General features: G+C 38.7%; 1 protein-coding gene across 1 annotated transcript in view; it reads right to left on the bottom strand.

The window, feature by feature from the left end:
* The window catches only part of LOC140950147 (dedicator of cytokinesis protein 11-like), a 54,651-nt gene extending 44,380 nt beyond the window's left edge, over window positions 1–10,271 (bottom strand). The window contains exons 1-4 of the mRNA XM_073399332.1: window positions 9,805–10,271; window positions 7,486–7,533; window positions 3,667–3,783; window positions 550–639 (exon numbers count right to left, since the gene is read on the bottom strand). Of these exons, the coding sequence (XP_073255433.1) occupies window positions 550–639; window positions 3,667–3,783; window positions 7,486–7,533; window positions 9,805–10,215 (666 nt within the window). The 5' untranslated portion in view covers window positions 10,216–10,271. The remainder of the gene's footprint in view (window positions 1–549; window positions 640–3,666; window positions 3,784–7,485; window positions 7,534–9,804) is intronic.
* Window positions 10,272–13,035: the final 2,764 nt, after the last annotated feature.

Genomic DNA, 13,035 nt, shown 5'->3' with positions numbered 1-13,035 from the left:
TTTTAGTGCATCAAAAAACATGGCAGTCTGACTTTTACGTTCGTTCACGAGCATTAAAGATCATGTTTTACATGTAAGCTTGTGCAAAAAAAACGTCTTAAAATCGTTGTTGTTTTTTTGTTTCGCTGTTGAGCAAAAATTTCACAGGTACTTGCTGGCAACCAGAATTTTCCATCTGGCCACTGAAAAAAATTTCAAAACTCGACCTACAGTACACTTTGCATTACTATTAATTCATTGTCTCGATCATTTCGAGAGAATAAACAACTTCAACTGCGATTTCTTACATTGGCAAATTTTATCACTTGTTTGCCCGCTCAAAAACCATGTGACACTGCTTTTATCCCATTCAGTCCTAAAGCACATGCAAAGATGACAGGTATCGTGAATAAGGTCTATTCAAAGCAAGTGCAAGTCAAATAAAGTAAGGTCAGTTTGCACTTTCATTTGCCAGTGGATATCTCCTTTTACCAATGATCATTAATTTTATCACTGTCATGTGACTGTATGTTCAGTGACGGCCACACTAAGTTAATAAATAAAACATACCTCACGCGTGAATAAGTTTGAAGCTTTGGACAGAGCATCATGAGGAACGGTAGACTGTATAGTCCTTAGCTCACGAGGAAAAGTAAAGGCCTAAAAAAATAACAAAAAAATAACAAAACAATCATTCTTCAATACCACAGTATGAGGTAAACCGTAAGATCTAAAATTTTATTTGTGTGTTCCATAGGGGAAAAAAACATTGGGATCAGATGGGCAATGCAAGGACAAATCAAATATGGACCTACATAAACATATTAGAAAGTTTAAGTTCTCTACTTGTCAGATTTTTCAATGAAAATATTCTGTCCCTGAAAGATTTTTGTTTGCCTATGGCTTTGAAACAACAGAAGAAATATTATTTTAAACAGTATCCAATAAAAAAGACAGGTTTGTGATAAAAAAAAAGTAAAAAAATAAACATTCTTAAAACCATTTATACATTAATTACTACTTTTGGGGAGCAAGCGATGGCGCAGTAGTGAGAGCGCTCTCCTCCTACAAATGTGGCCTGGGTTTAAATCCCAGCTTCTACTCCATATGTGGGTTGACTTTGTTGTTGGTTCTCTCCCCTGCTTTGAGAGGTTTTTCTCCGCATACTCCGGTTTTCCCAGCTCTCCTCAAAAACCAACATTTCCAAATTCCAATTTGACCAGGAATCAGGTAGACGAAGAACCACTTTATGGATGTGCTAATCCAAATCTTTATTTATTTATAATTTATTTATTTATATATTTATTCATTTAGAGCGGTTTTCACTTGACTGTCGTAAAACCAAAACCAAAGTAAATACACTAGCCAACCAAAGGGCGTAGTAAAACCAAAACCAAACCAATTCCTCAATTACTTTCGACGGTCAAGTGAAAACCGCTCTATTTATATACATGTCAGTGGCAGAATGTAATAACAATTCCAGATAAATGGCATTGAAAACATTTTCTACAAGATGAATTTATCTCCTTCAGCTAGGGTAAGTTTTTTCTAAGGTTTATATTTTGTTTACTAAAAGCATTACCTTAGCCTGACTTCCTGAATTATTCACCAGCATTTAGCAAGGGAAATGTACAATTTAATTACCGGTATACGTGTAGTTTTTACAACACTCAAGATTCAAAGTTTTAAAAATAATTTAAGGATGCCCCATCAAAGCAAAAGTACACATTTTCTTGCCCTGAAATGTATTACTGATAAGATCCCTTAATAACTTCATTTTTCCTTAAAGAATGAAACTGAACAAAAAAAACCATCAAGCACTTCATCCTTTTAGTGCTTAAATATATTACACCCATAACTAAAAATTGAGAAACAGGAACTACAGTAATTAAATTTGTATGCTAATGTATAGAAATGCAATTTATTTACTACAGAAAATGAACACAGGTCAGTGGTGGCAGATTAACCTCTTGCTATCTGAACAATGAGTGGCATTTTTGAGGTAACACACTGAACACCAGTGATCCATACAGTATTAGAACAACTAAATTTTACCACGTTTGTAGAATCAGTGCTATTTCGCTTGCACCTGTAAATTATAAAATTACTAGCTGACATGACCAGGTCAAAAATGTTTTAAAAACAATAATTAGGATCTTTCAACAAAAGATGAAAACTTTTTACTTTTTTGTGTTAAGGTGTGAGATAGAGATGAACTAAAAACATAGAAAACTCTAAAATAAATTTTATTTGTTTCTATCCTCACTAAAGGCGTCTCATTCTTAAAAACACCTGTGTAATTATATAATTTGCAGTGCCCATTAATTTTCATGTGCAAAACAGAATATGGAATCGAAATTTTTGTTTACAAGCTTTTCCAATATTCAATGTCACGTCTCGCCAAAGTTTTCGTCGAATGAAAATGCATATGAACAAATACTTTAGACGCAGATCGGAAACACTAAAATTCCTTTGATTAAAAATACCTAAGTCAGAACCAAAATGTTTTGAGCATGTCACACAATATTGGAGTAGGTTTAAATGCCGTATACACTCAAAATGATCGTGATTTTTGACTTGAGGAAAAGTCAAGGACAATTCTTAGAACATAAAATCAAAACATAAGTTTAACTAAGCGACTATATGCACCTTCAAGTCAAAAACAAACCCATTCAAAATCAACTTTCATATGATCTTATATCTGTTACAAAATCCTTCAACGCAAATGCTTCGGCTTCGCCCGGTTTGTTACTGTGAATGGTAAAATCTTTCTCAAACATATTAAAAAAGCAAATCCTCCAAACAGGGTTTCTCCTCTTAGAATTTTAGCAGACTTACTCTTATTTGAAAAGGCTCATCGGGATCGCAAAATTCCATCGACATGAGATCAAGTTGTTGGGAATCTACAACGGCGGCAAAACACGAGTTCTATTCAGACTGCAAACGCCGACGACCAGACCGAACAGCCGTCATGAAATTTTAATATCTATCATTTGCCTGTTTTGAAAACAAAATACTTCTGAGGAGACAAAAACCTGGACTTACGTATAATTAATTGTTAATCTAGAATCAACAAAAGTCGGTCATGTTTCGAGATAGAGAATTCAAATATACCCTAAAGAAGATGAAAAACTCACTTTAATTGGGTCCATAACAATGTGGATTTTTTTAAATACCGGAATCGAAATATTGACATGTTTGCTTGAAAGGAAAATTATCCAGATGACCATTAGAAAGTAAAAACAAAGAAAAAAACCCTCAATACGTTACAACATTAAAATATAAAAATTAACACGGTGTAAGGGATGAAATTAGAGAAAAATTGCCTTAAAGGCAGATCTACATTACATTGCTCTTAAGCTTTGTTTTGAGAAGAAAACAAAGCCAGTAAAGTGCATGATAAAAATCGATGCGCTTGACACTAACACTAGTTTTTTCTATCTGCAATTAAGCTTACTTGTTTTTAGAAAATCACCACTTCGCACGTGGTTGGCAAGAGGCAGAAATTGTGCTCCCATTGTTCCGAGTACAATGTAAATTCACCCATGATCACTGATAAATGTTACTACAAAGGCGAAGACATCGAAGGTCGTAAATTTATACGGTTAGGGTTAAAATGCAAAACGCCTCATGCATTTAGTCATTTTGTGGTGCGACACGAGATCGTTTAAAAGTCAGATCACTTACTACAACATCGTCCTCCGGGAAAACCAGCAGAATCTGCAAAGGGTCTCTCAAAATTTGCGTCCGTTTCTGCACAATTTCATCTTCATAGCTGATGGGAAGAATTCCGGTGACAACCTCCTGCAGGCAAAAACAAACTTTGCGGTATTATTTTAATAAGAGCTTTTCGCATAAATCCAAAGCGGAAGGATGGCAGTAATTTATCTAACATCTTAACAATTTGCACAGAAAACCGCTTGATACATAGCCAACACTGTTTCATAATTTAAGCCTAAATTGAAAGAAAGGCACCGCGGGATGAACACATAACACCAAGTGCTAGTGGGAAGGTCGAATTTACAATACCTATAATTTGAAGATACCTTTTACTGAAACACGCACTCTCGACACATCCAGAAATAAATAAATGTTCATTTTCGCCCCTCAAAATTCAATCTTTTAGGAAAATAATAGATAAGTTGGTCAAACAACGAAACTCAATTTCGGATATAAACAAGGAATCAAATATTTTGGTTTGCAAAAATGTCGGGTTGAGATGAGCTGTACTCAGCTGTGAAAGTGTCTTCAACAGGGCCAAGGCTTAGGCTTAGCAAATACTCCGAAGTGTAATGCTCACTTGTAAAAGTCCTTAAGTTTATAAACTCGATAGCGTGACCAACAATACAGAGCCATGAAAAGACTAAGAAGTACGTAATTATAAAATCATTTACGGTGTATCAGCTGAATACTTTCCCACCTTCAACGGCCTCAAAGAAAAGGTACTTTCACTCGATGTAAGAGACTTGATGTCTACGGCAGAGACAGTTGATTCCCGGTCTTTCTTATGAGCCTTGCTGATCCTTCGCTCTGACATGGCCCCGATTTAGAAGTGAAAACATTTGCACACGTCGTACGCTTGGGCGGCCATGTTTGTCAATGCCTCGCTTGTGTGTGACCGGCAGGAAGATCAAATAGCAACACCACCCTCTCCTCCCACGTGATGTTTATATAATGCGTGTTACGATAAGAGCGAGTGTTCTTTCCTCTGTTCGAATAAAAGTTGTCATAGCTGTTCACGCTTTTTCCACTTACGAGCAACATTTAAATCAAAAAATATACAGCAATTTCCGGCTTTCTAAAAAGAAATAACCGAATTGTCCATCTATTTTATCCCACGCCTATCTTCATCTCACTTAGGGACCGGTCATTATTTATCGCCTGGGGGGGGGTCGGAGGATTTTGGGCTAAACACGATGAAATTTAGCCGATCCCCCCTTTAAATGTTATTTTATTGAAGTGATCCCCCCTCATAACTATATATAACTTTCGTGATCCCCCCCCCCCCCCCCCATGTCTTTGTACCCATATTCACCTTTCGACGTGTATATTTAGTGTTTTAAACGTTCATATACAGGTAGTATTTCTAACTATGATGTGCTTACAGCATAATAAAGCCGTTATCGCGCAGTCTTTTTTTAAAAGTGTCTCTTGATCCGTGTCTTTTTCTAGTCTGGATCCAGACATCTGAATTCAGTTGACATACAAGCAATCTTGCTTAAAACTGCAATCAGTGCTTGAAACTGCAAAGTTACTTTTTTTAGAGTGCCAAATAGCAGTCCGCCAAGTCCCTATCAGCATATTAACCTGTCAAAGAAGTTTCCTTTGTGCGCGAGACAATCAACAATGTCAAGAAGAAAGAAGGAAAATAAGAGGAAGGTCCGAAAAACCAAGGACAAGCGACTCAAGCAGAGGGCACGTCATCTCTTAGGAAACTTGACCTCAATCGAGGTCGCGGGGCAAATTTTCGGTTCAATCGAAGAGAATGATAGAGTTACTCCTGTAGATAGCATCAATGCTGACTTTGCTAAGAAACTAACAAGGCGTTTGCGTCTAGACCCTTTGCTATGGCTACTAGAAAAGGGTATTTTTAGCACGACCCTAGCAAAAAATCTAGAGCAAGTAGCGGCCATTTTAAGGGCACAAAGTCCAGGGTCAACCTGCCGAAGGGGACTAAGTGTTGCTGTTGAATCGGATGACGAGGCTCAAGAGGCAAATGAAGTTGTTGAATGGGATGATAAGGCTCAAGATGAGGCAGATAAAGCAGTTGAATCGAATTTAGCATGGAGCTGACACAGGACGCCCATTCCTGGAGAGGCGATAAATGGTTTATGTTTAAACAAACACGCTTTTTACAATGTTTCAGTTATCAGAAGTTTATATAGTTCACAATTTAGAATTCACCTGTCATGTTTAAAGATGAATATTAGCTAAGTCATGAGCACGTTATAAAAGGAAAAATATAAAAGCGTTAAAACAAAGCTTTCTCGATATAAATTGAAATGCACACATTCGCCAGAGTGACAGACTTCCGTTTTTAAATAAAGTTGTGTTAATAGAACAAATTGAGATTGCAAATGCCATCATCTCCCAGCAGAATGGGCACATTTATGTTGTATGCTTTCAAACTGGCATTGTTCAAGCAGATTTGAGTGGTCCCCCCTCTGAATCCTTCCAAAATTTTCAGTGATCCCCCCCTTTTGGGCTCTCAGTTACGACTGATCCCCCCCTCTGTTCTCATAAAAATCAAGTGATCCCCCCCAAAATCCTCCGACCCCCCCCCCCCCCCAGGTGATAAATAATGACCGGTCCCTTAGGTTGCCCTTGCCAAAATTTGCATACCAGCCTGCAGCATAGTCCATAGATCACGCCATGGATAATAGTATCCACTAGTATCCTCAATCGTCTTATCTCCAGATCTTTTAATTTACTACAAGTGGAACTTGCCCCTTGAACTAATGCCAAGATTTCAGCGGTGGTCGCTTATAACCTACTGTATAACCTAAAAACATTTTCTCTCTGTACAGCTCTGGTCCTGAGGAAGGCTAATTTTGTTAGCCGAAATATTGACCTTAAATAAATCAGCCCTTTGCCGTATTGCCAGCCTTGCATTCAGTTTTGCTTCATTTTACACATCAAGTGACGTCTGGCTACAGCATCTCTAGACGGAACTAGGATAAATACTGACCGATTTTCTAAACGAGCGCCAATGGGGTAAGTTTCTAGTGGGGTCCGGGGGCATGCTTCCCCGGAAATGTTTTTTGGATTTCAACTCCCTGGGTTTCTGAGCCATTCAGACAGGATATTGGCCAGTTTCATTCTCCTCGCATGAAGCCTTTCAACTGATCGGCCATTTTCCAGAAAAAAATATATTTTACAAAAATCTGACCGATTTCCGTAAAACATATTACTTTTGGCCTGGTTCAGAAGCCGTATTTCACATAAAAAGAATCCAATTCAATACAATTTAATTTCCTGTAGATATCGCCGTCGACGTCTCAATCAATATTCAAAATCGGATCGGCTCAGCCGGGAAAACGACTGCGGACAGTCTGGCGGTGACTCAAACGCCGAACTTCACATAAGCCGAACCAAATGCATGAATTTTTATAACGTACTTAGCCGAAATGCCGACATTTCGCAAAGCCACTATAGCTTTTCCCCGCGAAATGAAGAGGAACAAGCGCACAAATTCCGCAGTGATAACCGTGTAACTATTCCGATCTGGGTACTTCTGATTGTTGGATTGTTTTGAATTTCCCTCGACACACGACCAATCAGAAGCACGAATTGAAATATAAGAGGAATTGAGCCGCTCGCACACCAAATACTCTAGTTATTCTCCTGGAAGAAAGTGAACATTTCAACTTCCCTTTCTGTTTCAGATGAGAAATATAAGCAAGATTTCAATTTCAAAATGACTCACAGGACCTTCAAAACTGACATCCACCCACGGCATTTCTTAACTAATTAACCTGACAAGGGCAGTGACGTAAATGTGCTCACCTTAAGCGCAGGTTCCAATCCATCTTGAATATTTTCCACAAGGAAAACCTGTCAAATAAATAGAATGAGTTAAATATTGAAAGATAAGTTGGTTATCAGGGCAGAATAATGCCTCATTATGTCGCGTTTATATTGAACAATTTCCAGTGTTATATTTAGGTGTTTATTATTTACTTAGTACAATGGTATTGAGTTTTTCTTTAAAGCACATTGTTGAAAATTTATAAATAATTTACTTAGTCATATACAAAAACTGAGTAACTATGGCCATGGTGCGAGCGTATCCGACAAGTAGATGGATGCTTGAAAAATCTCTTCATTTCCTCGTCCCAGTCCCTTTTAGTCATTAGTGTCTGGTACGTCACTTTATTGATTGAAGCATCTCATGTCATCTCTTCACCTGAACGTGACATTTTAAAATCGGCACACGGTTCGTTTCACTATATACTAGGCTTTGCGTCGCCATTTATTTGAAGTAAATAAATACAGAATTGCTCGGAATGCAAACAACTCTGAGGAATGAGGAACTGAAAGGTCTCAAGACTCTTTGCACCCAGAACGTCACTGTAAGCAACGAAATATATGAGCAAGAAACTTTAGGGAGCTTTTTAAAAATCCTTAAGGACAAACTTAAAGATAAAGTTGAAGTTCCTACCGATTCGGATTATTTCGTGTTAAAATGGGTCGCAAGCGAGATTTGCCTTACCGTTGCGATTTGTCCGTCTCGGACTGACTTACAACCATAACCAGTATCGGTAACAATTGCAGTCACAAATTACTGCCAAAAAGGCAGGTGTTATTAATAAAGCAGCTAGGAAAGTACCGCCGCAATCCAACGACATCGTTACGACCGGGTCAATTTCAGTGCCGGATCCAGACCTTGAGATAAGGGGGGGGGGGGGGGGCATCCAGACCCTGAGATATGTAGGGGGGGGCAGTCTCCAAAACATTTTTTTCGGCCCTAAGGGGGTCCCGGGCCCCTCCCCAGGATCCGCCACTGAATTTGACTAAGAAGAGATTAAAACGTTGGCTATGTTCACACTTAGTGTCCAGCACAGTACTCGAATACGATGCTCGCGGAAAGTACAAGGGGATATCTGAGTGTGAACACACCGGCTCTTTGTATCCAAGCCAGATCAGAATTCAGGTGCGGTGGCGCTGCGAGTACAAGGTCGAGACTATGTACAACAACAACAGCACGATTTTCGGTTAGCACTGATGTCAACTCAACTGCATGCATGCGTACATCGTTAGTTTGGAAGTACGTATCTGTTTACTGACTTACAGTCCATTTTTTTTTCTTAGCGCAAAATGGAGCAATTGCGTCCATTATGAACAATATCAGATATAAGGTTCTGGAAGAAGCGCAATTTTGTGACTTTTGTGCCGGTTCTCTGGCAATTGTGCTTGGACATTGCACCAAGTGTAAAACAAGCCTCTCAGTGTGCTATTACTGAAACATGAAGTATTATTTATACAGTAAGGCTGATAACATGAAATATTTTGTTCGCGGTTGGTTAATGAGTTGCTGATACTTGCCCTTGAAACAAGAATCAAGGAGTTTTAGTAAATTATATGTTAGTAAGTCAATCAGAGAGACACATTTTTAATAACTAAGATCGTGGTACAGTGACGTCAGCGAATTGACGTCAGTCTTAGCGAAAATCAAGTGAGCAATCTTCCTTTTTGTCTGTGGTCAGAGGCGAGACCGACTTTTTTTTTAAAGAAAAAGTCTCAAAAGTGATATCATAACAACTTTACGTCAAATAAATTTGGTTCTATTACAATTTAGTTCAGTATGGACGTTCGTTTGGCCGAAATGGTACAGTAACTTCAACGAACAAGTATTTAGAAAGGCAAACTGGCCTAATTTACGAACACTGAATGTAAACTTTTTCTAACCTTTCAACCGCTCTGAAAGTAAGTATAACAAATTATTCAACCGAAACTGATTATTCAATTGTCTTTGAACATAGTTTCGCTAAGCAATAGATAGTGTGCCGTGTCAACAAACAAAGCTATCAGTTTGTAAAAACATTGCCGTTATATTACACTCCGAAAGTTAAAACAATAGAGGCAAGGTTGCAAATGAACTCCTTTATCCCGCCTGGGGTCCAATCTTAGTGTTCCTAATAAAACATAGCGGGTGTTCTAATCAATCCGACTAATCGGAGCTTCTCATAAAAGTCACGCATTTCTGTGAATATTTGTATCACTTGGATAAATCACGAGGGAAAAAAACACAAAATGTACTATCAGTGTGGTAAAATGGCGCAAAAATTTTGTAAGATCTGAATAAAATTTCAAATTTGAACTAACCGTCTCTCGGCATTCACTGTCTTTGGTCTTCGACCTCGCGCGCCTTGCTAGTAACTTGGGGCTGCTTGCTGTTACTTTAGCCACAATGTCATTCTTTGTAAACTTGGAAAAAATGTCGAAAGCCTTTTCGCTGTTAAATGGTGATCTTTGGCGTGAATTCTTGCGCTTTGTTTTTAATGTCGACGTCTCACGATCGATTGACCCTTCGATACTACCTGCTGTCGTAATCTTCGGAGGAGACGAGAGTCCACAATTGTCTTCTTCACTATGAGAATAGCTACGATTTTTTTCGGGAATATTTTTGAAGATCGAGGTGTCTGAGTATGAACGAGCCTTTATTCCGACACCAGGGCACGGAACAGCCAAAAACGAGGACTCATGGAAACTCTCGCTTAAGCATTCCTCCATCATAGTTCCTCCAGGTGTCACCAGTATGCAAAATTAAACTTCAAACGCTTGTCTGCCTTTTCTTGACGACAACGTAAAGCGTCCAGTGTTATGATTTATGGCAGTATTCAAACACTTCAGACTTTGTCAATAGATATCAAAGCAGGGGATTAGATATCTCCGTGACCAATAAGCGGAACTGATTTCTTTCAAAAGCAAACATCGCGATAAGAAAGTGGACCCGAATTTCCATGTTACTGCATTTGCCTGTTGGGTATCTTATCAGTTAGCGGACCACATTTTCCTCCGCGAAATAGCTTTTTTTCACGCGAGTACATAAACAGTTCTTGTGATATTGTAAAAGTCAATTAAGAAAACACTGGCTTGTTTTTGCCCGCAAGACGAAAACCCACAAAATCAGCATAATAATAATTTTTTTTTTTTGCTGTGGCACTGAACCAAATAAAACAGGAAGCATTTTATGATCCTTGGCAGCAAGTAATGGCCAGATGATAAAATGGCAACAAAATTAAAATTTAAACGGTTTGGACTCACACAAAAAATTCCTGACCTTATATCTGTTCTACAAGGTTAACTTTCTACTTGAAATTGCAGATTCATTACAGATCACTTTGAAATTTATTTGTTGTCAATGTTACTTTGTGAAATTATCGTAAAGGTTTTCGGTATTTTAATTTCCTCGGCTTGGTAACCGAAAAAAAAAAACTCACTTAGACAAACAGGCGTCTAGTAAATAGACTGTTACATTGTGCTTTCGGATTGGGTAGTTAATTCAAAACTATGTATTGTTTCAACAACGATGCTATAATTTACATTTCGTCATCAAAATGAGTTTTATCTCCGTTGAATTTTTCAAACGCCTCACAAAAATATTTGCAAAAACGTTGTCGTTATCAAAAGAAACAGCAAAAAGTGATCCTCTTCCCTGCCGCCGCCATATTGGAAAACGAGAAGACTCTGGGGACGAGGCTTGCGATGTTTTGCTAAGCTAGCGGTAGGGAACAGTCCCGCTGGACTGAAAAAGGTTACAAGGAAACTTGAGATAAACTTGCGCATGTGCATTCCCTTTCACTTGTATAAAAAGCCATTAGGAGAAAACTGAGTTTTGGATCCGTGGTGCTGGCGAGAAAAATCACAGGTCTGGGGTCGAGAATGTCCAAGATCCTGCTTTTCATTTGGCTAGCGTATGTCCAAAATGTCCAAGTGAACAACTCCGCATACTCTGTATAAATAGAACTTGTCATGACCTTTTGGGCATGAATGCGCCGGAGACTAGAATAGGACTTTCACAAAGCCTTTGTTTCAGTGCATCCAAACTCAGTAAGATAAACAAGGAGTTAATTAAACATAATTCTAAATATCGCGTATTGTACTGGCATTGAGTGCTCGATGTCGGCATCTCACGTCTTACCGTTGTTCGAGTTGAATCTGATTTCTGCTGCTTGTATTGTTTCTTTTTGTCTGTTTTGGGAGTGTCTTGTTGCTTATCAGATAAGCCCTCACAGTCCGCCTAAGGGATTAAATAACAACAATGAAAAGTATTTCTTTTTAAACTTCTTCATAAGGCTGTATCAACATAACATTGTAAAAAAATACCCGATAAAATGTGATCGAATTGGTGATCGATCTTCGGGGGACGAATTAGTCTTCGCAGCAGTCGTTACCTGGGAATGTGAACATTGGAAAGAAATGACTGCTGCTTTGTGTTCTAGGAATAGCCAACAATTGAGCAGCTATTCTTTACCTTCGTCTCAAAGGAACCTCTGGGGAGGGGAGTTGCCCGACAAGACCAAATAACCACTGCGCGGGTGAATAAGCTAGGGGCAAATCCGACACAGTAGCGCAAGTGAACCATATTGGACTCAGCATTTTTTTTTTCCAATCTTGATTTTCAATTGTTAGTTAGTCCACGTAAAACATATCAAACACGAGGACTTAACTGGAAGTTAAGGCACCGATAAGTCAGTTATAAAGAATTAGAAATAAAATTCGGCGCAAGACGCTTCGATTTATTAACAATTAGTTTATTCCAGCTTAAAGGTTTACTGGACATTCGCCCCAAGTAAGGGAAGGTTTCCGGATTGCGGAATCCGGGAAATTTTTTGCTTGTGGAATCTAGAATACAGCTCAAGGAGTCTGGAATCCCACTAACGATTGGAATCCGTAACCCAAGGTCCACTATCAAAGAATGCGGAATCCAAGACTGTCTTAGATTCCATTATTTACATGGGGCGAGGACATGGACGAGAGGATGATCTTTTTTGAAACAGCCAGACATGTGAAAGTAAATGTGGAGAGTAATTCAGCAATGTATGTGGCCATACGCCAATGGGAATGACAGCGATCCATTGTACGTAAAGTAACGCTGAAGTCGGAAAAACGAAAGAGATAAAAAGAGGATAGCATTAATGCTTCGTCGAATTCTAGAGATGTTTATTACTACTTGTTTGAGGGTGGCACAAGCAGGTTAGAGCGTATGAAAATAAAGGAGAGTGGTCAGAGCTGGGCTTGTAATCCATCCTTGTAAATAACCAATTCAGGTTTGCCTCCGTTCAGTTGGGATTCCAAACCTTTTCTTGTCTTATTTCTTTCAATCATTTGCTCGGCCCCACCGCACAGTTTTGGTGTTATAATTACTGCATGTTAATAGTTTTATCGCTACTCATCTTAGGCTCCAGCTCTGGCTGGTTTCTAAGTCTGAATATGAGTAAAGAGGCCAGTTTTCAGGTGAAGAAAGTGCACGAATGAATGGCTCGAATGAATAAGAATGGTTCGATTTGCCTTAGAAAGGTGCATTGCATCGGTGTTTAGACTGAAACTTAC

The sequence above is a fragment of the Porites lutea genome, chromosome 10 (assembly GCF_958299795.1).
Source record: "Porites lutea chromosome 10, jaPorLute2.1, whole genome shotgun sequence".
NCBI classification, from domain to species: domain Eukaryota; kingdom Metazoa; phylum Cnidaria; class Anthozoa; order Scleractinia; family Poritidae; genus Porites; species Porites lutea.
This window is presented reverse-complemented; position numbering and strand designations above follow the sequence as displayed.